Here is a 27680-nt window from a genome sequence, read left to right as displayed (position 1 = left end):
GGGATCCCGGGGAAACCCCTCCCCCGACCCGGGCGGATCACTGGGGAGGGGATCCCGGGGAAACCCCTCCCCCGACTCGGGCGGATCACTGGGAAGGGGATCCCTGGGGAAACCCCTCCCTCGGCCGGGGCGGGTCACTGGGGAGGGGATCCCGAGGAAACCCCTCCCCCGACCGGGGCGGGTCACTGGGGAGGGGATCCCTGGGGAAACCCTCCCCCGGCCGGGGCGGGTCACTGGGGAGGGGATCCCGAGGAAACCCCTCCACCGATCCGGGCGGATCACTGGGGAGGGGATCCCTGGGGAAACCCCTCCCTCGGCCGGGGCGGGTCACTGGGGAGGGGGATCCCGGGGAAACCCCTCCCCCGACCCGGGCGGATCACTGGGAAGGGGATCCCTGGGAAAACCCCTCCCTCGGCCGGGGCGGGTCACTGGGGAGGGGATCCCGAGGAAACCCCTCCCCCGACCCGGGCGGATCACTGGGGAGGGGATCCCTGGGGAAACCCCTCCCCTGGCCGGGGCGGGTCACTGGGGAGGGGATCCCGAGGAAACCCCTCCCTCGGCCGGGGCGGGTCACTGGGGAGGGGGATCCCGGGGAAGCCCCTCCACGGCCTGGCGGGTCACTGGGGAGGTTCCCGGGGGAAGCCCCTCCCCGGGCCGGGGCGGGACTCTCCGGGCGGCGGGAGAAGCGGAGTCCCCGCCCCGGCTCCCTGCTTGCCATGGCGGCCTCGCTGCTGCTGCTGGTCCCGGCCCTGGGCAGCTTCTTCTTCACCTTCGGCACCGGCGTGGAGCTGATCCGCTTCGCCTCGCTGCGCGCCGTGCTGCCCGGCGGGGGGCGGCCGGGTGTGTGGGGCCGGGGCTGCGGGGGACCAGGAGGGAGGTGCCGGGGGATGGAGCTGGGAGGAGAGACCTAGGGAGAGATCGCGGGGGGGGGGGGGGTTGAGAGGAGAGACCTAGGGAGAAACTTGGGGGTAGGGGTTGGGTGGGGGGAGACCAGACCTAGCGGGGACCCCGGAGGTTGGGAGGGGAGGGGGAAGTCCGAGGAGACCCAGGGCGGGAGAAGGTTGGGAAGGGAGGGGGAGCCCTAGAGGAGGCCTTAGGGTGGAGGGGGTTGGTAAGAGAAACCTAGTGGGAGACCGGAGGGGGTTGGGAAGGGAGGGGAGCCCTAGAGGAGGCCCTGGGGCAGAAGGGGTTGGTAGGAGAGACCTAGAGGGAGACTGGGGCAGAGGGGGTCGGTAGGAGAGACTGGGGGGAGGCGGAGCCATAGAGAAGACCCAGGGCGGGAGGGGTTTAGGAGGGGAGACCTGGGGTGGGAGTGGATAAGGAGAGAACACCCAGAGGGAAGCCTCTCAAGGGGGGAGGGGTGGATCTTGGTGGAAATCCATCCCAATCAGGGGGTTGGGAGGGGCCCAGTGGGAGGGGGAGTGAGTTTGGGGTGGGTAAGGGGAGAATGGAGACAAGACGGGATTGGGGGGAGCTATGAGGGGAGGGCGGTCAGGGTGGGACGTGGGCCCTGCTTGGGATCAGGCCAAGGTTGGGAGCTGGGGAGCAAAGAAGGAACTGGGTGTGGGAGAGGGAGCAGTGCCCTATGGGGGAGCCAAATGGGTGACTCCTCACTCGGTACGTTCTGCCCCCCATTAATCCCCATCTTCCCCATTGCAGAGGCCACCCCCAGTGTGGAGTGGGGGGCCGCCCTGCGGGACCCCAGGGTGCTGCGGCCCCTGGCCATGGACTTGGGCCTGGTGGCCCTCTTCGTGCTGCAGCATAGCCTCATGGCCACCGCGCTGGTCAAGCGCTGGACCACCAGCTGCTTCGGGGTGCTGCAGAGATCCTTCTACGTCTTCTGCACCGCCCTGGCCCTCCAGGTACCCCCGGGGGCTGTGGGTCAGGAGTGAGGGGCACCGGCACAGCTGCGGGGGAGCCCAGGGCTGGGATAGCAGGGGGTGCAGGTCGGGGCTGAGGGGGCATTGGCAGAACTATTTCTAATGGGACTCCCCCACAGCTGCTGATGCGCTACTGGCAACCCGTCCGGCATGGCCCCCTGCTCTGGAACACCTACTCGGAGCCCTGGGACACCTGGGTCCCGCTCATCTGCTTCATCCTGCACTTCATCGCCTGGTTGGTTATCTTCAGCGTCATCCTCATCTTCGACTATGCTGAGCTCATGGGAGTCAAACAGGTACCTCGGTCTCCTTGCGACCCGGGCGGGGGGATTGCCTGGCTCGGGGGATGGGAAATGGGACAGGGGCCTTTCCCCTCTAGGGGGCGCCAGCTCCGATCCAGCCTCAGATCTGGGGGGTGTCTCAACTCTGCCCTTAACCTCTCCTCCTGCCCCCCAGGTTTATTACCACTGCCTGGGCATGGGGGACCCGTTGACGCTGAAGTCCGTGCGGGCCGTGCGGCTCTATTCCCACCTTCGCCACCCCGTCTACCTGGAGTTCTTGCTGGTGCTGTGGGCCGTGCCCTGCCTGTCTCTGGATCGCCTCCTGCTGGCTGGCCTCTTCACTGCCTACCTGAGCTGCGGGCACAGCCTGGACCAGCAGGACTATCTCTACCTGCGTGCCCAGCTCGACAAGAAATTCCTGGTCTTCTCCCGCGAGGAGGCGGCCTATGGGGACCTGCTGGCCCGCAATGGCCCTGCGGCTGGCAAGGAGAGCTGAGGGGCCAGGGCCTGAGTCTAAAACCCTGCACTAGTTACTGTAGGATTATCACTTCTGAGTGCCTAGCATCTGCAGCAGCTTGCAAACCAACTCAGTCCCTGCTCTAACCACTAGGCTCCACTCCCTCCCAGAGACAGGCGGTAGAGCCCAGGAGTCCTGGCTCCCTGCTCTAACCATTAGATCCCAGTCTCCTCTCATAGGGTTTTAAGTTCTATTCCCAGTTCTGGGATGGGAATGGGGTCTAGTGGTTACAGCAGGGTGGGAGCTGAGAGTCAGGACTCCTGGGTTTGAGCCCCAGCTCTGGGAGGGGCATGTGGTCTAGTGGGTTAGAACCGGGGAAGCTGGGAGTCAGGACTCCTGGGTTCTATCCCCAGCTGTGGGACAGGAGTGGGGTCTACTGGGTTAGAACAGGGGAGGCTGGAAGTCAGGACTCCTGGGATCTATCCCCAGCTCTGAGAGGGAAGGGGAGTCTCATAGTCAGAGGGCTGGGTTAGGGTTGGAGTCAGGACCCCTGGCTTTTACCCGGCTGCTTTTCCCAGTGTGTTTTGTTTCAATCCGCAGTTGTGGCTGCAAAAAGATTCTCTGAAAATGTGTTGTTTTTTTTTTAAACAAAATGATGATAAACCTGTGCTTAATTTAGTAACACACTGGGACAGATGCCTTATCGGGGACAGGCCAGTTCAGGGGTGTGGTAAATGGGACATGGAGTCTTTCCCCTCTAGGGGGCACCAGCTCCAATCCAGCCCCAGGACAGGGAAAGTGGCTGGTTCAGGGGATTGAGGCATGGGGTACCGGGCCTTTCTCCTCTTGGGGCGCCGGTTCCGGTTCCATTCGCTAGTAACCAAAGGCCATTCCCGCCTACCTGCACCCTATGAATCAAACTGATGGGGATCCTGGCCCCAACCATCTACTTTAGGCAACTGTGCGCCCCCTTGCGGGCAGCCTCAGTAGTTAGCAGAGGTCTGAATTGAGACACATTAGGGATGGGGGCTGAGGGAGCAGCTTCGTCTGTCCCCAGAACCCCAGTCTTTGTGTCTCAGCAGGGGGAGATTTTAACTGGACTTAAAGCTGGATCTAAAGCCCATGGGAGTCAGTGGGAAGATCTCGCTGGGCTTTGGATCAGTCCTGAGACACTTGTTCTCCAAGACTTGTGTTTTATGGTTTTCCCTCTTCTGATGCAGGAGGCTGGGACTGTGCTGGGCTGGGCATGAAACTGGGAGTCAGGACTCCTGGGTTCTATTCCTGGCTCTGGGAGGGGACCCCAGCCTTACACCAATGCCTTAACCAGGAACCTTTATTTTTAAGTGCTGGGGTTTTTTAATGTGATGTTCTTAACCCGAAGCTGATCAAGTATTTTTGTATCTTTGATTTTTTGTGCGACCTGAGAAAACAATTTTTTTTTAAATAAAAAAAGTTCCTGCTTCTTTTACACACTTGTCTGGGTTCTACCCCCAGCTCTGGGAGGGGAATGGGGTCTAGTGGTTAGAGCAGGGGCTTAGAGCCAGGACTCCTGGGTTCTACCCCATCTCTGGGAGGAGAGGGGAGGGGGTCTAGTGGTTAGAGCAAGGGGAGGGCTGGGAGTCAGGACTCCTGAGTTTCTTTCCCAGTTCAGCCACTCTCCACTTGACACGGCAAGTCACTTTTCTTTTGCCTCTGTGTCCCTAACTGTGAAACAGATGGTGCTGTAACAAGTCTGGGGTGCCCTATTATATTCACGCTTCTCGTCTTGGCTGTTGGGAGCTCGGCAGTGCAGGAAAGAGAACTGCTCCTCCTACTCCCGAAACCCCCTCCTGCAGCTAACGGAAAATAATCGCTGCTCTGCAAATGGACAAGAGCCTATGACAGACAAACAAGCAGTTATGATGCTCTCTGTTAGGGAGTGATGTTGGTACATGCACCCTTGCCATGGCATTGCATTACATTTCCCCAGGAGGGGGCAGTGCATTGCATTATACCTCATCTCTCCAGTAGGGAGCAGTGTTGGTACAGGCACACTAGCCATGGCATTTCACAATCTCACCACTAGGGGGCAGTGTTGGTACAGGCACACTAGCCATGGCATTTCACAATCTCACCACTAGGGGGCAGTGTTGGTACAGGCACACTAGCCATAGCATTTCACTCTCTTTCCACTAGGGGGCGGTGTCGCACAGGCGCACTGGCCATACCATTTCACTGTCTCACCACTAGGGGATGGTGTTGGTACAGGCGCACTGGCCATTGTATTGCATCTCTGCATCCGAGCAGTGTTGCTATACAACTGGTTTTCAGCGGACCCCTGGGGTTCTGTAGACTATGTTTAAGATTTCCAGGGGGGGTCCACGCTGCCATTTGAAATTTTTTTAGGGGGGGGGGTCGCAAATGAAAAAAAAAGTTGAAATCCACGGCTCTATGGCAATGCTTCCATTCCCCCCCAGGAGCAAGGTGGGGTTTGACATCTGCACCCCAAGGTTGCTCTTAGCGAGGCAGGCAGGGGGCTGAATGTTGGGCTGGCTGGGGAGAGTCCAGCCCGTGTTCCAAGGGCCAATGCAGGGGACTGCGGCTATGACATAGATCTACCGGCATGTGTGCGTCATGCATTCCTGCTGGATTAGACGGAGCAGACAGCTGGGGGCGGGGGGGGGGGTAGCCTCAGCTAAGGCTTTTGTCTGATCTGAAGGGTCAGGCGGGGTTAGCACCGGAACAAGGTGCTGCGGGGGGGTGGGGGGCTTGAAAAGGGGCACTGTCCCCTGGCACTCAGCACTGATACCAATGCCCTAGTGCAGCACTAGGGGGCGCTGTGCTGGAGGAAGTTGGTAAACGTTCCTTGATCCTTTTCCCAAGAGGTGGGGTGGTAACCCCGTTGTCCTGCCCTAATTCCCACGCATCTTATTATAGTCCCTAGCCCTAAACCCCGCCGCGCTTTGCAACTTTAACTGGCCACAGGAGTCCCCTCCTAAAGTGTTGTACAGCTCCGCTAGGTGCTGTTCCCCAGCTGCCCCTCCCCAGAGGTGGGTGCATCTCAGCGCTGCGGGAGTGAACCCCATGCAATGTCGCTGCGAGGCTGTTCCCCCGCTGCCGTTCCCCAGCTGCCCCTCCCCAGAGGTGGCTGCATCCCAGTGGAAGGGCTTGGGGTTATTTATTTTACCCTGCAGCTAGGTTTACAGAACTGACTTGCTTTTGGTGGGTTGTCTTGAAAGAGCCACCCTCCGCCTCACCTAGAGAGGTTGGCTCCTGCCTCTTGTCCCAGTTAAGCCGACGAGACCTTGGGGCTGTCTCTGTTGGAACCCAGGGAAGGGAACCAGAAGGTGCAGTCCCTCGAACAGACCACCAGGGGGTGGTGGTGTATTAAAAATCACTCCAGGTGATGAAAGAACAGGAGGACTTGTGGCACCTTAGAGATGAACAAATTTATTTGAGCATAAGCTTTCGTGAGCTACAGCTCACTTCATCGGATGCATCACGAAAGCTTATGCTCAAATAAATTTGTTCGTCTCTAAGGTGCCACAAGTCCTCCTTTTCTTTTTGGGGATACAGACTAACACGGCTGCTCCTCTGAAACCGGTCCAGGTGATGAGAGACCCTACCAAAACAAACTAGTGTCCTTCCCAGGGCTACTGGGTGAGCCTAGAATAATGAGCAAGCCCCAGTATGCCTGAGAGACCCTACAATAACAAACTGGTCGGCACAGCAGCGCCAGTGTTTGTTAGTTACCCTACAACAACAAATCGGCAAACACCCACAGGAAACCCTATAATAACCAACCTTCCTGCACCGCCCTTGTGAATGCAAGGGGCCCCACAATCACACACTGCTGTGTGTCGTCCTAGTGCTCGCCAGCTGCCCTGCAATAACAAACTGGCCCACCCAGCCCCAGATTGGGGATTGGAGAGGGATTAAATGGTGCTGGGTGGGTCAGGGCTGGGAGTATTTGGGGGGAGCCCAGACTGGAGCCAGCAACTTCTGAGATCTGCACAAGGATGCACCCCAATCTGCTGCAATCCTGCACCCCCAAGCCCTGACAACCCAAATTCTGCTCCCCAAAAGTCCCCATCTGCAACAATCTATACCCCTAGATCCACTGAGAAATTACTTGAGATCCCCTGGGTGCTCAGAGGTTCTGGGGATCAAGCCGAAATCCTCAAATCATTGTCCTCCCCGATAACCCCATGCAAATAGGTGGACACCCCCTTATCAAAAACTGCCCCCTAAGGTAACTGTGCCTCTAGAGAGCGTGGGAGCTCCCCACAAAGAACCCCCCCACCCCCATCCCAGCCCCACCCCCTGATCCCCCCAACCCATAAAACCTCCCTATCCCAGCTCCACCCCCTGATCCCCCAACCCACACACCTTCCCCACCCCAGACCCACCCCCTGATCCCCCCACCTCACACACCCTCCCCCATCCCAGACCCATCCCCTGATCCTCCACCCCACACACCCTTCCCCACCTCCACCCCCTGATCCCCCACCTCACATACCCTCCCCATCCCAGCTCCACCCCCTGATCCCCCCAACCTACACACCTTCTCCACCCCAGACCCACCCCCTGATCCCCCCACCTCATACACCCTCTCCCATCCCAGACCCACCCCGATCCTCCACCCCACACACTCTTCCCCCAGCCCCCCAATACCCCACTTCACTGACCTTCCCCATCCCTGACCCCCATCCCACACACCCTCCCCCATCCCAGACTCACCTCCTGACCCCCCCACCTCACATACCCTCCCCCAACCAAGCCCCACCCCTGTTCCCCCCACTCCACACACCCTCCCCTCCCCGAAAGCCCCCTCCTCATTGACCCCACCCCTTCCCCCCAGACTCCCTCAATGCCCCCCTCTCCTGAGAGCCCGCCCCCAACCCCATAACCTCCCCCTTCCCCCATCTGTCCAGATCCGACCCTCCCCCCAACACACACACTCCAACCCCCCCCCAATTCTGCTACCAAAGCCCCTCCCCTCGCATTGTGTCCTCGTCCCCTTCTGTTTATACACAAAGACACCCCCCACAGCTTCCCCGCCTGCCCCTCCTCCACCCCCCTCCCCATCTCGCTCCTCTCCCAGGCTTTGGGGGGGATGAGCCAGGCGGGGATTACGGCTCTGCGGGCGGCTCAGCGGCTGGGCCAGCAGCGATTTCTCCCTGGGGCCCCGCTGCCTCCAGCCATCGCTTCCCCGCCCCGGCCCCCCAAGCGGGGCAGCGGATCGGCCACCCACCCCCCAAGGAAAGGCTCGGAGGAGGGCGCCGCCAGACTGGGGGAGGGGAGCCGCATGGGGCAGTGAGAAGCCGCCGCTGAAAGCCGGGAAATTCCCCCGGACGCCTGGGTCCCTCCGAGGCGTCGATCTCAAACCCCTCCCCCCGCCTCCCCACCCCACACACATTGTGATCCTTGCCCGAATGCCGGGGTCCCACTGATCCCCCCACCCCCCAATACGCTGACAATAGGAGCCTGCGAGCTCCTTGCCCGGACGCCTGGGTCCTACCGAGATTTCTACCCCCATCCCCCGCAATCCGCCGCTGACAATAGGAGTCTGAGATCTCTTTGCCCGGACGCCTGGGTCCTCACTGCGCTGGATCGTCGCTGACAAAAGGAGGTTTGGAATCTTCCCCTCCCCCGCACGCCTCGCCCGGACGCCTGGGTTCTGAGGAGCCCGCGGAGAATTAGGACCCTCCCGCGCCCAAAGGAGTCGCCTTTTCGCCGCCCGGACGCCTGGGTTCCGCTACTTTCCTCCGGGGTAATTATTCTACCCCCTCTTTCTCTCCCTCTCCATGCTGATTGACAGGCTTCATTCCAGCCCCCTCCCCCATCCGGACGCCTGGGTCCCATTGCCCAGCTAGCCTGAGCCATCGAGGTTTGGAATCCAGGGTAATTTCCACCCACCCCCACCAAAAAGTTCCCCCCCGCCCCCGATACACCCGTCTGTGCCCGGACACCCGGGTTCCTCTGAGCCATCAAGATTTGAGCTCTCTCTGGGGTAATATTTATCTCTTTCCTCCAAGATTTACAGTCCCTTGCTCGGACCCCTGGGTTCCATTGTCCACCAAACCTAAGCCATCCTCCCGGACTCCTGGGTTCCCCCCCCGGACTCCTGGGTTCCACCCTCCACCCAGTGTGAGCCATCCCCCCACCGCCCCCCATCCCCTGGACTCCTGGGTTCCTCCCCCACACCCGGACGCCTGGGTTCCATTGCCCACCCAGGTTGTCCCTTCCCCCTCCCCGGATTCCTGGGTTCCATGGGGGTCCGGGATTCCCAGCCGCGTGCAGGGCTGTCAGCCCGGCGGGTGGGGCGAGCAGTGCCCGCCCCCTCCGGAAATCGCCAGGCTGACACAGGCGGAACTTTGGGAATTTTTTTCATCTTTTCCTTTTTTTTTTTCTTTCTTTCTCTTCCTCCAGAGCAGGGGCGGGGGAGAGCAGGGAGCCCCTTGATTCCTCTGCCGGCTCCGCTATTCCTCCTTCCCTGCCTCTCCCGCCTCTCCCAGCTCTCTCTCTATCCCTCCTTTCTCCCACTTCCTCGTTCCTTCTTTCCTCAGCCCCCTCTCTCCTTCTTCCATTCTTTCTCTATCCTTCCTTCCCGCTAGTCCTCCTTCCCTGACTCTCTGTCCCTCCCTTCCTCCGGCCTTACCTTCCTCCTCGTAAACTATTCCTCCATTTCTGCCTCTTTCTCTCTCTCCTCCTCCTCCTCCTCTTAAACTCTCCTTCCTTCCCTGACCCTCTCTCTATCCCTCCCTTTCATCCTCTTAAACTCTCCCTCCATTCCCCCTCTTCTTCCATCCCTCCTTCCCTGACACTTTATCCCTCCCTTTCATCTTCTCAAACTATCCTCTATTCCCCCTCTTTCTCCATCTCTCCTTCCCTGCCCCGCTCTATCTCCCTTCCCCCCATCCCCATTTCCCTCCCTGCCCCCCACAGCCCCGGGGTGAGGATGGCGTCGGCTCAGGCACCGGCCCTGCCGGAGTGGAAGCTGCAGCTGCTGGAGAGGAAGCGGAAGGAAGAGGAAGAGGCACGGCGTAGAGAGCGGGAACAGCAGGACCGCATGGCCAAGATGCCAGCCTGGAAGCGGGAGATCATCGAACGCCGCCGCGCCAAGCAGGGCTCCGGCGCCTCTTTCTCGGACCCGGAGGGTGGTGGTGGCGGAGCAGGGCCCCCCTCAGCTGTGGCGGGGCCGCCCAGCTCCGGGATGGGCCAGGAGGAGAGTGCTGTGCTGCAGGAGAAGATTGGCCCAGTGCACCAGAACCCCTTCATCCAACTGGAGAAGCGGCGCAAGGAGACGGCGCCGGACGCTGAGCCGGCCGGCGCCAAGGCCAAGCAGTTGATGGAGCTGTACAGCCAGCGCCCCGGGGTGAGGACCCTACGGGCCGACAATGTCATCATCATTGAGTCGGTGCCAGGAGCGGCACCGCCAGGGGCTGAGCGGCGGGCCGAGGCCAAATCTGGCAGCGTGGAGTCCCTGAACGAGCTGCTGGCCCGGCACGGTGGGAGTGTGACCGAGATCCAGGCCGGCGAAGTCTTCATCGTCAAATCGGCCCTCAGCCGCAGCGTGGAAGACCTCAACTCCTTCGGCCAAAGCCACAGTGAGGCCGATTGCCGGCTGGGGCTCCGGGAGCAACGCCGCGGGCGTGTGAGCAAGTTGCTAAGCCGCTTCGGCCAGGAGGACCCACCCCCTCGCCCACTCAGGTCCCTCAGCACCGAGAACCTCGCCGATGGCTCCTACGAACGCCCCCTGATGGCAAGGAAACCGCCCGGCTCGGCCCAGCGCCGTAGTGGCACACCCAGCCCTCCCCGCGACCTGCCGGGCCTAGCCCCCTCGCCGCCTCCCTTCACCGTGGCTTCCTACCGCAGCCAGTTTGAAGCCAGGTCTGAGGCCTGGCCAGAGAGCCCTCCGAGGCGCTCCCCCACCAGCAAAGCGTGGGGCCAGGAGGCCACCTCACCAGAGAGGGGAGCCAGGCGTGATGGCGGCAGCCCTCGGAGCAGGGAGGCCAATTCACCGGACAGGGGAGCCTGGCACTGTGGAAACACATTGGCCGTGGGGCCAGGGCCTCAAGGCACGGAGGCCGCCTCACCAGAAAGGGGAACTAGGGGTGATGGCAGTGCCATGGCGCCAGGACCGCGAGGCAGAGAAGCCGCCTCACCGGAGAGGGGAGCCAGGCCTGGCGGCGGTGTGTTGGCAGTGGGATCGGGCCTACAAGCCAGAGAAGCCACCTCACCGGAGAGGCGTGACGGTGGTGGCAGCGGCTCGAGTGTGGTGATACCGGGCCCGCCGGGCAGAGAGGTCACCTCCCCAGACAGTGGGGGTAGGGCAGACAACGGAGACGCCTCATCCTCAGGCCTGCCTGTCGACACCATCTTGGATGCCGAAGCCCAGGCCAAAGCTGTGGCCAGCCTGCACCTGCACTCGCGCAACTCCTTCGTGGTGGTGCCGCGCCGGGCGGCTGCCTCCCCTCCCCCAGACCCCGGTGAGGCTTGGCAGGAAACCAGCATTTCTCCTCCAAAGGCTGCCACTGCTCCGGCTTCCACTTCCTCCTCCTCCTCCCCTAGCCGCGAGCAGCTTCCCCTCCCGGCCAGCACCGAGGAGCCGGCCGAGGGGGAGGCCATGAGGCGTGGGGGCCGGGGGCCCTGGGAACTGGGGGGGCCCCTCTGCCCTGCCCCACCCGGCCGTGCAGCGCCGGAGCGGCAACACCATCACCATCAATCCCCGCAAGGTGCCGGTGCCGGCCGTGGAGAACGGCGTGGAGGGCGAGGGGGGCCCCACGGCGCCCGAGAAGGCGGCTGGCGCGCCACTGAAGAAGCGCTACCCGACGGCAGAGGAGATCCAGGTGATCGGGGGCTACCTGTCCCTGTCGAAATCCTGCCTGGCCAAGAACGACCCCCACCGCAAAAAGGTACCAGCGCGCTCATCACTCCCTCCTTCGCTCACCCTCTGGTGTTCCACCTTTCCCCGCTCTCTTTCGTTTTCTCTGCTTCGTGCTCTCACTTTTCGCCCTCCTCTCACCGTTTTCATCCGTTCTTTCGCTCTTTCTTTCCTTCCCTCCCTTTCGTTCGCACCTGCTCTCGGCTGTTTCATTCTTTCTCCGCCTCAGCATCTCTCACTCTTTCCCTTTTTACTCTTTCTTTGTTTTGCTCTCCTGTTTTTGCTCTCCATTCCTCCTCTTTCTTTCTCCCTCCTCTGCTCATTCGTTCACCCTTTTCCTCATTCTCTCTTCCTTTTGCCTCTCTCCCGCTTTCCCCTCCCTCTTTTCATCCCTCTTTCTCTCCTCCCCTCATTCCTTCTCCTCCTCCTTCAGGTGCCTAACACGGGGCTCAACGAGGGGACCATGGTTGACCTCTGCTCTCCCGCCCAGGCCCAGCTCCTATTGGGCAGCATCTCTGGCTCTCGTGGGCCAGGGATATAGGGCACGTGGTGGAGGCTGGGGTTGTCATGGGAGCCACAAGGATGTGGTCCAGGAACGTCCCCACCCTGTTCTCATGGTGCTAGAGCAGGAAAGGCGGGGGACGGACTGTGGAAATAGGGTGGTTGATTCCAATTCCTCCAGGCTTGGATGGGAGCCAGCGCTCCCGAGAGGGGAAAGGCCCCCTATCCCATTCCCCACCCCTCTGAGCCAGCCAGTTCCTTTTGGAGTAACCTGGCTTGAGTTTGTAGCTGGCTTATGGGGGGCGGGGAGCAGGATATGGGACCTTTCCCCTATAGGGGATGCCAGCTTCAATCTGGCCCTAGGGCAGGGGCACTGGCTGGCTTGGGGAGGGAGTGGGATATGGGGAATGGGATATGGGGCCCTTCCCATCTTGTGGGGCACTGGCTCTGATCTGGCCCCAGCAGAGGATTGGCTGGCTCAGGGGTATGGGGAATGGCTCACAGGGCCTCTCCCCTCTAGAGACGCCGGGCTCCGATCCAGCCCCATTCAGTCACTCCCATTCCACAGCCCCAATGTGAAATGAGTTTGTTCGGCCCCAGTCCACTTCCCTGTTGGCCCAAAGTCGCTGGCAGCCTCAGTAGAGAGGCTGAGGGCTGGATGGGCCTCGAAGCCCCCTCTTTCCCTCTCACCGGGGATCCCTGCCAGTGCCGGGCTAGGGACACAGTGGCAGGGGCCAGGTGGGGAGGAGGCACCGGGAGGGAACGGGGTGATCCACAAAAGCCTTTTCACACATGTGACCTGTGCCAGGGTCTGGGGTTGCCCCTGGTCAGATGCGGCTTTGGTGCGCACAGTGGCTGGTCTGTTCTTTGCCTCATAAGGGGATCATTTAGCAGGGACAGTCGCTGGGCAAGAGGCATCCCTGGCTAAACTTTGTGGGTGAACGTCATCAGCATGCAGCCAGTCTCTCTGCCCAGCCTCCTGGCACTAAAAATGCCCCCTGGTGATATGAATGTGTGCCCCGGGGGCAGCCCCACTAGCACTGGCTACAGAGCCCAAGGAGGCAGCTGGAAAAATCTTTCTACCCTGTAATACTCATTAAAGAAAAAAACTTGAGGGTCCTGGAGTAACTGCTTTGAAGTACTAGAATATTTGAGAGGAACCGATCACAATAGCATCTTGTACTGGTATTATATAGTAAATAAATATAGTATGTGAGTAATATGGGGTCTACTGTAATAGTATCATACAGTAAAAATACGAGAGTAATGGACCATAATACCATTAGACGGCTCAAAATTACTACAGACTACTAGAGTACTTGGGCGTAACAGATCACACTACTTTTAAATTGTTCTAGTATTATGTAGTAAATATGGTAACATTTTAGAGTAAGAGGCTATAGCACTGTTGGATTGCAGCTCAAACATACTGCAGACTATTAGAGTACTCGAGAGTAACAGATCAAAATACGATTATATTACTCTGGTATTCTATAGTGAATACATTAAATACCAAAGCAAGGGGCTATGATAACGTTATAGATGCACCATTGCACAAAGACACTGCAAACTACTAGACTATTCGAGAATAATAACATCACACTACTCTAAAATTGCTGCAGCATTGCTCAAAATTACTTCAAAAACACTGGAGTACTTTGGAGTAACAGGTTGCTAAATCACCGTATTATATAGTAAATACAATAAAGGGCAAGAGTATTCTACAGTGATAAGCTGTACGACTGTTCAATTGCTGCAGTATTGCTCAAATTACTACAGAGTGCTAGAGTAACATCACAGTATTGTTAAATTGCTGAGGAGTTACTCAACATTACTGCAAAATACTAGCGTGTTCCAGAGTAACGGATGACAATATGGCTAAATTATTTTGGTGTTCCATAGTAAATACAGTAAAATGCTAGAGTAATAATGGTGCTGTTAAATTACTATAGCATTGCATTAAATCACTGTAAAAACAGCAGTATCACTGTAGCCAGACCAGTCACAGGATATTAGAGGGACAAGGTGGATGAGGTGATATCTGGTATTTGACTAATTTGTCTCTCTCACCAACAGAAGTTGGTCCAATAAAATATATTACCTCCCCCACCTTACCTCTGTAAAGCACCAGGGTATTCTAGATTAACAGACTGTTAAATTACTGCAGTAATATCCCAAATTACTGCAAAGAGCTCTATGTCAAGATACTGTTAAAATACTGCAGTATTCTATAGTAAGTGCTTTCGAATTTTATGGTGTTCCAGTGAATAGATCAAAATACTGTTTCATTTTTTCAGTGTTGCATAGCAATTACTTTAAAAAATACTTTGAGGTACTGAAAGGGTGGGAAAGTAATAGATCTCAATACTGTTAAAATACTACAGTGTTGTATGGTAAGTACTCAAAAATACTGAGACCAATTTGAGTGTAGTCTACAGTATCAGATCACAGTAGTATTAAATTACTACAGTACTCTCTATGGTAATGCTTGCCAGATAAATGCTGCTTTGCTCTAAAGTTGGCAATATACTTTTTAAAAATAGGATTGTATTTTAGCTAGTCAGTCTGTATATCATCCATCTGCCTGTGCTCATGTCTCTCACTTTCTCTTTCTTTCTATCTCTTGAATCCCCATACACAACTGTCTATCCATCTAATCACCATATGCATCTCTCTATCCATCCCTCTAATGCATCCATCTATCCCCTCTGGGCATCATCCAATCCCCATACATCCCCCTCCATCCATCTAGTCCCCATACATCCCCCTCCCTGCCCATCCAGTCCCCGTGTCACCCATCTCTCTACCTCATCCCCATACGTGTTTGTTTCTTTATCTAACTCCCTATCTTTCCCCTTTTAGGAGCAATGGCAAAGACTCATTGCACAAACCTACATGCTCTAGCGGTGGGTGCCCCCATGGTGACCAAGCCAAGATAACCCCCTCCTACCTCCCCTCTCCCATGCCACCTGTTGCCTTGGCCCTTTAATGCTCTAGTCTAGCGCCCCCTGATGCTGATCTGCTCTAGAATCCTGGGCTCCATTTCCTATGCTGACTTCGACAGAGCGACCTCCATTTACAGGATCTGGGCCTCATTGTTTATGGCTCCAGCATCCTGTTGTGCTACATTACTGCAGGGACTGGTACTCCAGAATACAGTGGGGAGTGCTACTCTAGAATGCTGTTGTGGTTTTCATTCTAGACTACTGTGATCATCCATGACCTTGCAATGGAGCCCAGTGCTGGCACTTGCAGCACCAGGGCCTTAGCTGTAGCTCTAGGATACTCTGGCGACAGGTGTTTTAGAACACTCTGGTGCTTAATGTTACTCTAGTAGTGTGTGGTGACTGATGCTCCAGAATACCCAGTGGCTAATTACTCGACAAAACAGTGCCGGAACACAGCGATGATTGCTACTCCAGCAGTAACAACTGTTCCTGAACACAGGCTGTGATGTTCTAGAAGATAGCTGCACGTGCCGCTCTAGAATGCATTGGCGGTAATTGTTGGTCTAGAATGCAGGGCCTGTTGCACTGGAATGCATAGGAGGGACCTGTTGCTCTAAATCAGAGTGGAAGCTCTAGAACATGGGACAAGGCAGCTGAGCACTCAAGAACGCACTATGTGTCATCCTGGCGTGCAGTGGAGGAGGGGGGTTGCTCTAGAATGCATTGAACAGACAGCAAGTTGCATCTTCAGAGCATGTGGTAGGGTCAGGCTGCCTCTCTAGAATGCCATTGATGTCACTGTGGAAAGATGTTGAGAGGGCTCTATAACGTAGTGGCTGTTGCTCTAGAAAGCTTTGGAGATGTCTGGTCCTGTACAACACACTGGAAGGATGGCAGCCTGCATGAGAGGGGCAGGCTGTTGCTCTGGACTATAGTGGAGGGCACTATTTCTCTGCCATACGGTGATTCGGCAAAGGGTTGAAGCTCTGGAACATGGGGTTGTGGGGCCTGTTGCTCTAAAATGCAGTGAAGGGAGGTGAGCTGAAGCTCTAGAACATGGGGGTGCGGGTTGTCTCTCTGGGTTACAGGACCTGGCATGCGGGAGTGCAGTGAAGGGGCTTGTTGCTCTGAAATGCAGTGAAAGGGAGGTGTTGAAGCTCTGGAAGATGAGGTTGGGGCTGGCACTCTAAAACACAGGGCCTAGCACTTGGAGACAGTGGGGAGGCCTGTCACTCTAAAAGGGTGTGAAGGGAGGTGTGCTGAAGATCTAGAACACGGGGCTGGGGGGGCTGTCACTCTAGAACGCAGAGGTGGGGTGTGAGCTGAAGCTCTAGAACATGGAGTTGTGGAGAGGCCTGTGGCTCTAGCATGTAGCAAAGGGGGTTAGTTGCAGCTCTAGAACATAGGGCTGTGGGGGCCCTGCCACTCTAGAACGCAGCCGGGGTGTCTGTTGCTCTAGGACCTTCCAACATCTGTACCGAGTCAGGTCAGTTCGCCTTCCCCAGGACAAGCACCCTCTGCCTCAGGCCTGGCGCCGTCCTTCTGCTTGGTCCTTTCGTGACCCCCTCGAGGGCAGATTCCTGCTCTGGTTTTTCATCACAAACGGACTTTTCACCACAAACAGCTCTTTATCTTCCAGAGGGTCTGGAGCAGCCGAGTAGCTGGGATCTCTGCCCGGCTTATCCCTCCTACGCAGGCAGGGGCCCTTCAGCCCGGAGAGATGGGGCCAGCTTGTTGCTTGCTTTGTCTCTCCCTCCTTCGCTCTCTACCGTGGGGCTGAGCCCTTGCTCCACCCAGCAGAGGAAGCCCTGTTGACATCAGCTGCTGAGGGCCATGCACTCAGCTTCTGCTTCCCTTCGCCCTGACCTGTGGAGACCTGGGGTGGGAGCAGAGAGACCACTAGGGCTAGCAGCTCAGAGACTGGCCATGGGGCTCCCTCCAGCCGCAGGAGGGAAAGACTAAGTCCAGCCAGCTCAGCTAGGCTAAGGGGGGATGTGGTGACACATCTCTGATGAGGGAGAGGGCAGGCTTAGAGGGATATGATGGGGAGGATTGGGGGGTATCCCCAGCTCTGGGAGGGGCATGGGGTCTAGTGGGTTACAGCGGGGGGGCTGGGAGCCAGGACTCCTGGGTTCTGTCCCCAGTTCTGAGAGGGGAGGGATGGGTCTAGTGGATTGAGATGGGGTGGGGCTGGGAGCCAGGACTCCTGGGTTCTGTCTGCAGCTCTGGGAGAGCAGTGGGGTCCAGTGAGTTACAGCAGCGGGGGCTGGGAGCCAGGACTCGTGGGTTCTGTCCCCAGTTCTGAGAGGGGAGTGGGGGGTGTCTAGTGTATTGAGGTGGGGTGGGGCTGGGAGCCAGGACCCCTGGGTTCTGTTTCTGGCTGTGGGAGGGGAGTGGGGTCTAGTGGGTAGAGCTGAACTGGAGGACCATAAGAGATTTCAATTCATTGTATATAAATCAGACATAAATCTATCTAGCTGTTTATCTATCTGTCCATCCCTTCTCTCCCACAATATTCCTCTCTACATCCATCTGTGCTTGCTATCTGTGCTTTCTTTCTTTCCTGGACTGCACCTCTCCCACCCCCACCCCCAAATAGCTCATTCAGGACCATAGCTCCTGCCACCCCCTGTTCCCCATTCTCATGGAGGCCCATAGCCCTGGTGGTCCACTGGTCAATGACTGGGCTCAGGCCCGGTGACATGGGCCTTGTTCTTCACCCCACACTGGGAAGTCTGGGGCTGCTCTTGTCTAGGCCCCAGGGCCTTGCCTGCCTCTCCAAATCCCTTTGTCCTGGGTTGGGGGCACAGGGTCAGTGTGCAGGGGATGCCGGGGCTGGGATCCCTCCCTACTGACCTCAGAACTGGGGAGTCACTTGGACAGGGCTCCGGGGCACATTCTCATTTGGGCATCATCTCCCCGCCCGCCTACAGCCTCTGCTGCCTGCTGAAATGCAGCTACCTCTGGTGAGGGAGGGACGCTTCCCAAGCGGTTAGATCAGGGGGAGGATGGCAAGCAGGACTCCCTGGGTTCGATCCCTGGCTCTGGGAGGGGACTGGGGTTGAGTGGGTTAAAGCAGGGGGGCTGGGAGTCAGGACTCCTGGGTTCTATCTCCAGTCCTGGGAGGGGAGTGGGGTCTAGTGGGTTAGAACAATAGGATCTGGGACGTCAGGATTCCTGGGTTCGATCCCTGGCTCTGGGAGGGGAGTAGGGTTGATTGGTTAGAGCAGGGAGGTTGGGAGTCAGGACTCCTGGGTTCTATCCCTGGCTCTGGGAGAGGAGTGCAAGACACAGAGAGAGAGAGAAAGAAAAAGCGATCGTTTGCCTGAGAGGAAGACATGGGCCCCCAGAGACTGTGTGCGTGAGAGAGACAGCCGCAGACAGACTGTCTGTGTGTTTGGGGGAAAGGGGAAGCCGCTGTCAGTGCAGAAGGACCCCGGGAGCAGGTCTGTGCTGGGTCCCAGTGCAGCCCTACAGCCCTAGGTTCACCCAGCCAGAGCAACCCCTGCAGCCTCCAGGACGCTGGATCACGGGTGGCGGGTTAGGGAAAGGAATGGGTGTGGAGGGGTAAAAGTGGGAGAAGGAAGGAGTATGAATGGGCAAGGAATGGCGTGGGGAAGGAAGGCTTGTAATGGGGTGGGGTGAAAGGGGGCAGGCAGGGTGTGATGGGGGAGGGGGCCGGGCCCAGCCGGCCTCCCATTGGCAGAAGCCACCCGGCAGGTTTTTCCAGAGGAAGTCATTAAAAGCACTGAGGTCAGCATTGAAAAGGTTGCCATGGTCACTGTAGATGTGGGGGGGCACTTTAACCCTTCATCTCCCCCAGAGCTGATGCACCTATAATCCCACCCCAAGGCTTCCCAGGAGCGGCTGCTGGTGCCCCCACACCCCTACCCTCAGCTCCTGGCCCAGAGCCACGGGCCCTGCATGGGTCTTGGCTTCATTTTGCCCTCGTAATCATGGACGTCTGGCTCCAGGGACTGAGCCACGGGGCCTTTCCCCTCTAGGGGGCGCTGGTTCTGGAATTGATCATTCCTGTCTGGATGCAGCAAATATTTAGATCTCAGCCCAGCCGGGCATGCGCCCCCATCCCAACCTGCCCCTCCCCAGTGCTGGCAGCCTCAGCAGGGAAACCGAGGGCTGAACAGGCCCCAGAGCCCCAACTCCCCTCCGCCTCCTAGAGGGGATCCCTGCAGGGGCAGGGCTGCAGCCCATGGGCAGGGAACAAGGTGTGTTTGCATGGCGGGAGCTTAACTGGGCTGCCCCGCACCCGCTGTGGGCATTACCCAGAGGCCCTTGGGGCTGCCAGTCCTGCCCCATCTTCCCCAGTGCTGCAGCTTTGTCGAAAACAGGAAGTGGGGAACGTGTCGAAACATGTGGGATGGAAAAGGGCGGGGAGATCAAGGCCTATGTCAGCCAAAGCCCCGGGCAGCTTACGCCCGCTCAGGAAGTGGTTACTGCAGTGCAGAGCGAAAGCAGCAGCTGGTGGGGGCGGGGCTGGGTTGGAGTCAGGACTCCTGGGTCCCATCCCCAGCTCTGGGAGGAGAGTGGAGGTCTAGTGGTTAGAGTGGGGAAGGAGAGAGGCTGGAAGTCAGGATTCCTGTGTCCCATCCCCAGTTTTGGGAGGAGAGTGATGTCTAATGGTTACAGCTCAGTGGGGGGGGCGGGGGGCTGGGAGTCAGGACTCCTGGGTCTCATCTCCAGCTTTGCCATCAACCCTTTCTTGTGCCTGAGTCGTCCCACCTCCCCACCCACCAAACACATGTGATTAACCCTTTCCTACCCACTTTGACACCTTATGAACCAGGCCAGAACAGGATAAAGGGCACTCGGTGGATATTATGGGATAAGCAAAGAACTGTGGAGCTGCAAATCCAGCCCTTCAGGCCGTCCCGCAGTGCCATGAGCCCGGCCTGTGTTAATGCCATTTGGTATAAGAGCTTTAGAGGTGATTCCCCAAATAGCCCCTCTCTTATCTGAGCTAATTCCGATCTGGCCAGGGCCCAAAGGTCCTGCCTGGGCTATTGAGGGACAGAAACAGCGCCCAGCCTGCCTCTCCAATTGGAACCGGTGCCCCCTAGAGGGGGAAGGCCCCATTGCCTGTTCCCCATGCCCCTGAGCCAGCCAGTTGCCCCAAATCAGGGCCAGCTCCCCTTAGCGGGTTGGGAGCTGTCAGCAGAGAAGCGGAGAATGGCTTGAGGACTCCTGGAGGGCGGGGACTAGCACCAAGGGAGACAAGAGGGACTCCTACACACCCCACCCACTCAGTAGAGATTGGGGTGGGGGGTGATTGGAACGGATGATGAAGGGGTAAATATGGCTCCCCCACATGGGAATAACAGGGGGTGGGAATCCAGTCGGGGATCCCTACCCAGAACCACTCCAGCGCCACTTAAGACAGGCTGGGGTTGCTTAGCCCTTCATTTACTGCAGGTCTTTGAGCGGGACAGGTCTGCAGGCTGGACTGGGGCTCTGGCCGGGGCGCGGGGGAGTTCTGTTTCTAGTGGATAGAGCCCTGAAGTGGGACTCGGGGCCCCTGGTTTCTATTCCTGGCTTGGCCACTGGCCTGGTGGGTTGCCCTCAGCTAGTCCTTCGTTTCTCTGAGTCTCGGGTACATCTGGGGATGGGTAGATAGAGAGATCTATAGATAGATCTCGTGATGGGTGAATGGAGCCAAGGATAGGGAAATAGAGAGAGAGATGACAATGGATAGATGAGTGGATGGGTGGAGCTGAGGATAGATAGATAGATAGATAGATTAGATAGATAGATAGATCTGAGGATGGATGCACAGGTAGATCTGATGACGGAGGGATGGATATGTAGATGCAGCTGAGGATGGAGAGATAGAAAGAGCTTGCCATGGATGGACGGATAAAGCCGAAGATGATCTGAAAATGGATAGATGGATAGAGCCAATGATGGATGGATGGACAGAACTATGGAAGCATAGAGGGACACTTGGATATAGATAGTGTGGCTAGGCATCTAGCTGGTGTGTTTTGCCATCTATTCTCCCCAGCAGGCCAGGCAGTCTCTCTCTGGCAAGGCAGTCTCTCGGCTGTGGTCTGTGCTCCACAGAGACATTGAGGGATCTGGTCAGGGAAAGGATACCGGACCTTCTCCAACACAGCACTTCACAGGGTCTGGAGCTCAGGAGAGCCCGTGGGATAGTGCCCTGGGCTTCAGACTACAGCTCAAAGGGGCCACCGAGAGTCCAGCCTATTCATCTATCCTTCCTCAGCTCTCAGGCAGAGAGAAAGGGCTGTGAGGAAAGCAACAGGGAGGTCTGGATGGTGGGGGGTGGGGGCAGCCAGGGGTGAAGGTTCCTCCAGACAAGTGATCTGGAGAAAGCATTGGAGATGCCACTGGATCTAGAGTGTTGGTGGCCTGGAGGGTCGGTGGGCCATATCTGGATATTCATGGCCATTTCTGGAAGGTTGCTGGCCCAGGCTGGAGATAGATGGCCATTTCTGGAGGGCTGTGGGATCCAGTCTGGAGGGACATGAGCCAAGTCTAGAGGGTCTTGGATCATGTCTGGAGATTCATGGCTGTTTCTGGAGGGCCGTGGACCCAGTCTGGAGGATCATGGCTCTTTCGGGTGGGCTGTGGGATCCAGTCGGCAGGGATGTGGGCCATGTCCAAAGAGTCTTGGGTCCTGTCTGGATATTCATGGCCATTTCTGGAGGGCCGTGGGCCCAGTCTGAAAGGTTGTGAGCCTGGTGTGGAGATTTGAGGCCATTTCTGGAGGGTCATAGCTCAGCCTGGAGGCCCGTGGCCTTGGGGGGAGGGCCTGTAGACATGGGGTTCGGTTTCTGCTCCCCCCTTCAGGGCTCTGGGGGCAGGGGGGAGGGGCAGGCACCCTGAGGGAGGTAGTGCTGGACACCGGAGCGGAGTTGGGAGGCTCTTGGCACAGCTGTGCGGAGTTGGACGGCAGCGGGATTCCCAGCCTCCCCTCCCCCTCCTGGCCAAACCAGGCCTGTTCGCTCCTTATTTAGGAGCCAGGCAGCAGAGCGAGTGATTCAGGCAAATTCCAGAGCTGGGGGGGGGGATGGGAGGGGAGGGCTGGCAGCTGGGGGGGGCAGGGAGAGAGAATGGGGGAGCGTGAGAGAGACTGAGGAGGAGAGATGAAGCCAGAGAGCGGGGAGGGAAAGGGCGGGATGTGAGAGTCACAAGGGAGGAGCCGCAGAAAGATGCAGAGAGACATATTTCATTTCTCCTTTTTCCCACTCCCTTCTTCCTCCCCTCTTTCTCTCACATTGCCCAGTCTCCCCCCTCCCTTTCCCTTCATTTCTCCTCCTCCTCCTCGACCTCTTCCATCTTGTTAGTCTCTGTAGGACTCTGGCATGTTCCCCCCCGGCCTCCATTCTCTCATTCTGTTCTTTCTTGGACCCATCCCGTTCATCCACTCCTCACCCCGTTTCCTCTCTCCTTTTTTCTGTTTCATTCCCCTGTTCCTTCCTCTCACAGATTTTCTCCTTCCGTTCTTTTCTTGGGTCCTCCCTGTTCTGTCCTTCATTCCTCTTTTCCTCCTGTCTCATTCCCCTCTTCCTTTCTCTACCTCCCTCCCTGATTTCCTCCTTCTCTTTTCTTTGCCCCTCCACCCCCTTTAGTCGCACATTCCCTCTCTCCCCCTCCTCCGCTTCTCTCTCTTCCACTCCCCAGTTTTTTCCTTCTGTTCTTCTTCTCTGTCAGGACTTTCCTCTCCTCCCCTCTGCCCTGGTTTCGCTCCCTCCTTTCCTCCCATGTCGCTGTCACTCCCCTCCTGGATTTCCAGGTTCCTGTCTTTCCCATGCAATCTTTCATCTCCCCTCTCACATTCCCTTCTTTTCCATGCTGGCGTTCCCCCCCCTCAGCCTGGCCCTGGCCTTCCACTTGCCTCTCTACCTCTCCTCTGGCCCTTCTCCCATCCCTCACTACCTCCAATGAGCATCCATGAAGCTATTATGGCCCTGATCCTCTCCCTCAATTCCCCCCGGACTGGCCTTGTGACCCCTCTTCCCCCCAGCTCGTTAATAGACTTCAGTTAATTGTGATTAGCGGGGGATTAATTCCCATGGGAACCAATTTGGGAACAGATAAGATCAAAAATACACCCCCCCCCCCGAATGTCACCAAACGGACTGGGGGAGGTGTGCCTGGGCTAAAACTAGAATCATGCTAAATTGGAGGGGTTGGGGCTGAGCTGGACTGGGATACCGCTGGAAATTGGGATGGGGCTGTCAGGGCTGCCCCCAATATCCCAGTGTGGCACTAGGGGGCGCTGTCTTGCGGGAGGCAGGATGGAGGCTCAATAGGTGGCATTGTCCCGTCACAGTCGGTGCTGACCCCAGTACTCCAGTGTGGCACTAGGGGCCACTGTCCTGCAGGGGGCAGGATTGGGGCTCAATAGGTGGCACTGGTGCTGGTGCTCACCCCAATACCCGAGAGTGGCACTAGAGGGCGCTGTGCCACTTTTGGATTGCATAGAAAATGTAAGCCCTGATCAGGCCCAGTCCTTAAATCTCCCCTGGCACTTTCCTCCCAAGTTGGGGTGTGAACCCAGGTGTCCTGGCCAGATCCCCACTCCCCAACCCATGTCCAGTCTACCTGCCTTCCTCCCCTGCCCCTTAGTTACAATTGGACACAGGATTCCCCTTCGCCTCCCACTCTATGCCGCTGTGTGGGGCTGCTGTGTGGCTGTTCCCCTGCTGCCCCACTCCAGAGGTGGCTGCATCCCAGTGCTGTATGCAGGGCTCCGCCTCCCATCTCTGCCTGGCCCCTGCTCCTTCCTCTGTGCTTTTTGTGGCCCAGCCTAGCTGCAGGTCAAGGTAGATGCTCTTGCCCTTGGGGAATCATCTTTCTCTGCAGGAGGGATGTCTAATCTCATTTCCTGCAGGGTTTATCTCCTGCCAGGGCTTCTGCTCTGTGCCCAGCTGGGGTGCGGGCAGGGGCAGATTCCTGGCTGCCTTCCACCAGAGGCTTAGCCAAAGTGGGACGGCCATGGCCACGCTGTCCTCAGAGGGTCCCCAGAGAGCTGCTGCCTGGGAGGTCTGTTGTTATTATAGGGTCTCTTGGCATTATTTGGACTATGTGCTGTGGTATGTTATTGTAGAGCTTCTTGGCATTACCTGCCTGGCCTGCGTGCTGTGGTTTGTTATTGTAGGGTCTCTTGGCATTATTTGGACTGCGTACTGTGGTTTGTTATTGTAGGGTCTCTTGGCATTATTTGGACTGCGTGCTGTGGTTTGTTATTGTAGGGTCTCTTGGGATTATTTGGACCGCGTGCTGTGGTATGTTATTGTAGGGCTTCTTGGCATTACCAACTGGACTGCGTGCTGTGCTTTGTTATTGTAGGGTCTCTTGACGTTACTTGGACTGCATGCTGTGGTTTGCTATTGTAGGGTCTCTTGGCAGTGGGGATATGTGCACGTTGGTTTGTTATTTTAGGGCCTCTAGTAAGCAGTGGGGGTGCATGCAGTGGTTTATTATTGTAGAGTCTCTTGTAGTTGCTAAGACTGTGTGTGGTGGTTTATTATTGCAAGGTCTTTTAGCACTGGGGATATGAACACAGATTTGTTATCATAAGGCATTGAGTCAGCAGTGGGAATCGGCATGCAGTGTTGTTATAGGGTCTCTTGTCAGGGTTCAGGAAGTGTGTTATTATAGGTCTTTTGGTATGGAAGATGCACATACTATTTTGTTATTGTAGGGTCTCAGGTCAGCACTGGGGAGGCAGACAGTGGTTTGACATTGCAGAGTCTCAGCTGTAGGGCTGTGTGCCACGGTTTCATATTGTAGGGTCTTTCAGCCCTGGGGATAGGCACAGGGGTTACTGAAGGGTTTTTGAGTGGGCGCTGGGACCCAGCACACTAATCATGATTTTTGGGTCTCTCATGTGCTCTGGGGAGCCATCCACTGGTTTGTTATTGTAGGGTCTCTTTGTGCTGTGGACTCACCCACTGGTCCAGGGCCTAAGATCCTGGGCACTGATAAGTCATTGTAGAGTCATGTTTAAATGGGGGGCGGGGACGTAAAGCTAATCCAGTGTGGCAGGGGGCGGAGGCAGGATACCGAGCTAGATGGGCCCATTGGTCTGATCCTTCTGCACCTTCCCCTGCAGTTGAAGATCTCGTTCAGTGAGAGCCAGCTGGAGTGCACCTTCCAGTACCCATCCGAGGGGTCCCTGCTGGAGGAGTTTGGGCCCCCTGAGGAGTCGGACGCGCTGGCCTCTGCCAACCCCCATGGGGAGGACGATGAGGAAGAGGAGGAGCTGCTGCTTCTCCATCGCGGCCTGCCGGGTGTGCTCAGGACCAAATCCCTCATCGTGGGTGAGTCTTGGCGAGCACTAGGGTGTGCTGTGCTTCAGGAAGCGGGGTGGCGGTCTCAGTAGAAGGTGCGCTCCCCTGGCTATCAGCACTGGCCCCAATACCCCACTGCAGCACTAGGGGGTGCTGTGCAGCAGGGAGCAGGGTTGGAGGCTCAGCAGGGGGCGCTCTCCCCTGGCAGTCAGTGCTGGCCGCAATGCCCGGGCGCGGCACTAGGGGGCGCTGTGCTGCAGGGAGCGGCTTGGGTGATGAAACATTCTGGGAAAATGATTATAAAACAGCTGCGGCCAGTTCCCCACCCCTGGGAAAACCTCTTGCTTCGCCAGCCATGGGCATTGGGGCTCCATCTAGTGGCCAGATGGGGGAAGCTCAAAGGTGGCGGCCCACTGGTCTCCAGCAAGCCCTGGCACAGATGCATCCTGCCCTTTCCAATTCAGACGGCTCTTGCCAATTGCTCCCTACCCCAGCCCCCACTGTCCCCCCCCCCCCGGCAGGAAGGCCAGGCACATGCCCTTCCCTCTCCTCCAACATCCATCATGCACTGCTGCTATGCTTACAACACTCAGCTCTGGGGGGGTCTAGTGGGTTAGAGCAGGGGGCCTGGGAGCCAGGACTGCTGGGTTCTGTTCCCCTGTCTGTCGCTGCTGGGTTTCCCCCTCTCCCGTTCCCTACTCATTTTCCCCTTCTCTTTCTTCTGGCAGATGAATCCTGCAGGCGGTAACCCCGCAGAACCCCCACTCATGGTGGGGGGACAGGGCGGGTCCAGAAGGTGCCCTGCCATGACTGGGTCCCGACTGGCCCCTTCTCTTTCGTCTTCCAGTAAAATCCCAGCAAGAACAAGGACTGGAGGGAGCTCAGCTCCAGTTTCCCTGGCTGTGGCTAGGCTAGAGCAGCCACCCTCCCATTTGACTGCTCCCCTAAGGTCCAGCAGGGGGATGAGACCAACAGAGAAACAGCATCCAGAGAGCCTTCAGGAACAAACCCACTGCAGCCAGCAGGGGGCACTCTGCACCACTTGGACTGTGCTTGGAAAGCCCATTCCCACTGCAGCCAGCAAGGGGCGCTCTGCACCACGTAGACTGTGCTGGGAGAGCCCATTCCTACTGCAGCCAGCCCTGGATGCTCTGCACCATCTGGACTGTGCTGGGAAAGCTCATTCCCACTGCAGCCAGCAGGGGACACTCTGTACCACATGGACTTTGCTGGGAGAGCCCATTCCTGCTGCAGCCAGCCCTGGACACTCTGTACCACGTGGACTTTACTGGGAGAGCCCATTCCCACTGCAGCCAGCAGGGGACGCTCTGCACCACATGGACTTTGCTGGGAGAGCCCATTTCCACTGGAGGTGCTCTGCACCACACGGACTTTGCTGGGAGAGCCCATTCCCACTGCAGCCAGCGAGGGACGCTCTAAACCCCATGGACTTTATTGCCACCAAGAGGTCACCTGGCCTACCTTCAGCCAAAGGTTAAAGGTCATATCCCCTCCCAAAGATGGGTATGGATGGGATAATTATGGGTCGGGGGTGGAAAAGAAAACCAACCCCCCCATCATACACACATGCATTTTTGTAACTATTGAATCCTTTTTTCTAGGGGGCATCATCCAGAAGGGAGAACTTTTGATTGCCAATTTTTACTTCCTAATAATGCTGCCAGGGTGGCCAGAGTTAAGGGGATTGTAGTTTAGGAGGGGGTGGGGGTGGGGTTTATTGGGGAAGGGAGGGGAGGGGTCACTTTGTTACTTGATAGGGTCCAGTCATAATTGCAGAGGAGCAGATCGCTATCGGAGGATGGGGCAATCTGTGACTGGGGTGGAGCCAGTTGACCGTGGGGCGAAGCCAGTCAGTATTTGGAGAGTGGGGCAAATTGCTACTTTGCAGGGGTGGGTGGGCCATTTGCAAGTGTTCTGGAGCTAATTACAGATGGGGCCATTTTTATGTACTTCAGGTAGGACTAGTTGTGTTTGGTGGGGAGTGGGGCAGTATGCGGTTTGGGGGTGGGAGGTGGAGTCAACCAGGAATTGGGGAGGGACCAGCTGTGACTGGAGATGGGGGGAGGAGGTGACTGAAGCAGAGGGCTGGTCAACAGTGTGACTTCCTGTTTTAGCCATTCCACTTCCTGTGTAGGTGGAGCAATTTCACCACCTTTCATGGGTGGGGGAGGGGGGTCGTGCCATTCAGAGCCTCTGATGGGCAGGAGTGGGAATGGAGGGACAGTGGAATTGGATGTGTGGGGACGAGAATGAGGATGGAGGGAAAGGAATGGGATGAGTGCGGGGGTGGGGCATGGATGGATGGATGAGCCCCTCCTCTGTGAGTTTAGTTCGTTCTCGTTATTATTAACTCATTTTCCTTTGCACTGCTGGGAGCAGCCACATCCTTGCCCGGGAACGAGGGTGCGAGTGAATGAACAAGTGCGGCAGGCTCCTCCCCCTGCCCAGG

The 27680-nt window shown here is 57.4% G+C and overlaps 2 protein-coding genes and 1 pseudogene across 2 annotated transcripts; all 3 read left to right on the top strand.

Annotated features, from left to right (window-relative positions):
• The window catches only part of LOC119842653, a 1040433-nt pseudogene that overhangs the window by 429712 nt on the left and 583041 nt on the right, over positions 1 to 27680 (top strand).
• NRM (nurim) lies at positions 618 to 4086 on the top strand. Its single transcript, XM_038372210.2, has 4 exons — positions 618 to 840; positions 1660 to 1862; positions 2000 to 2176; positions 2337 to 4086. The coding sequence occupies exons 1-4, from the start codon at positions 717 to 719 to the stop codon at positions 2655 to 2657; spliced, it is 825 nt and encodes a 274-aa protein (XP_038228138.1). The 5' UTR covers positions 618 to 716; the 3' UTR covers positions 2658 to 4086.
• PPP1R18 (protein phosphatase 1 regulatory subunit 18) lies at positions 9065 to 26160 on the top strand. Its single transcript, XM_038372207.2, is given in 4 exon segments — positions 9065 to 11259; positions 11261 to 11515; positions 25033 to 25240; positions 25939 to 26160. Coding segments are annotated over 4 exon segments (2184 nt in total). The 5' UTR covers positions 9065 to 9558; the 3' UTR covers positions 25959 to 26160.

Source organism: Dermochelys coriacea, chromosome 14, assembly GCF_009764565.3.
Source record: "Dermochelys coriacea isolate rDerCor1 chromosome 14, rDerCor1.pri.v4, whole genome shotgun sequence".
Taxonomy (NCBI): Eukaryota; Metazoa; Chordata; order Testudines; family Dermochelyidae; genus Dermochelys; species Dermochelys coriacea.
The sequence above is the reverse complement of the archived record's forward strand: the minus strand, read 5'-3'. Positions and strand labels throughout refer to the sequence as shown.

Excerpts from the sequence above, each read along its gene's own strand:
- NRM (XM_038372210.2), top strand. The coding sequence starts at position 717 with ATGGCGGCCTCGCTGCTGCTGCTGGTCCCGGCCCTGGGCAGCTTCTTC. Across the intron at positions 841-1,659 it reads GCCCGGCGGGGGGCGGCCGG|AGGCCACCCCCAGTGTGGAG; the intron begins GTGTGTGGGGCC and ends TCCCCATTGCAG. Across the intron at positions 2,177-2,336 it reads AGCTCATGGGAGTCAAACAG|GTTTATTACCACTGCCTGGG; the intron begins GTACCTCGGTCT and ends CCTGCCCCCCAG.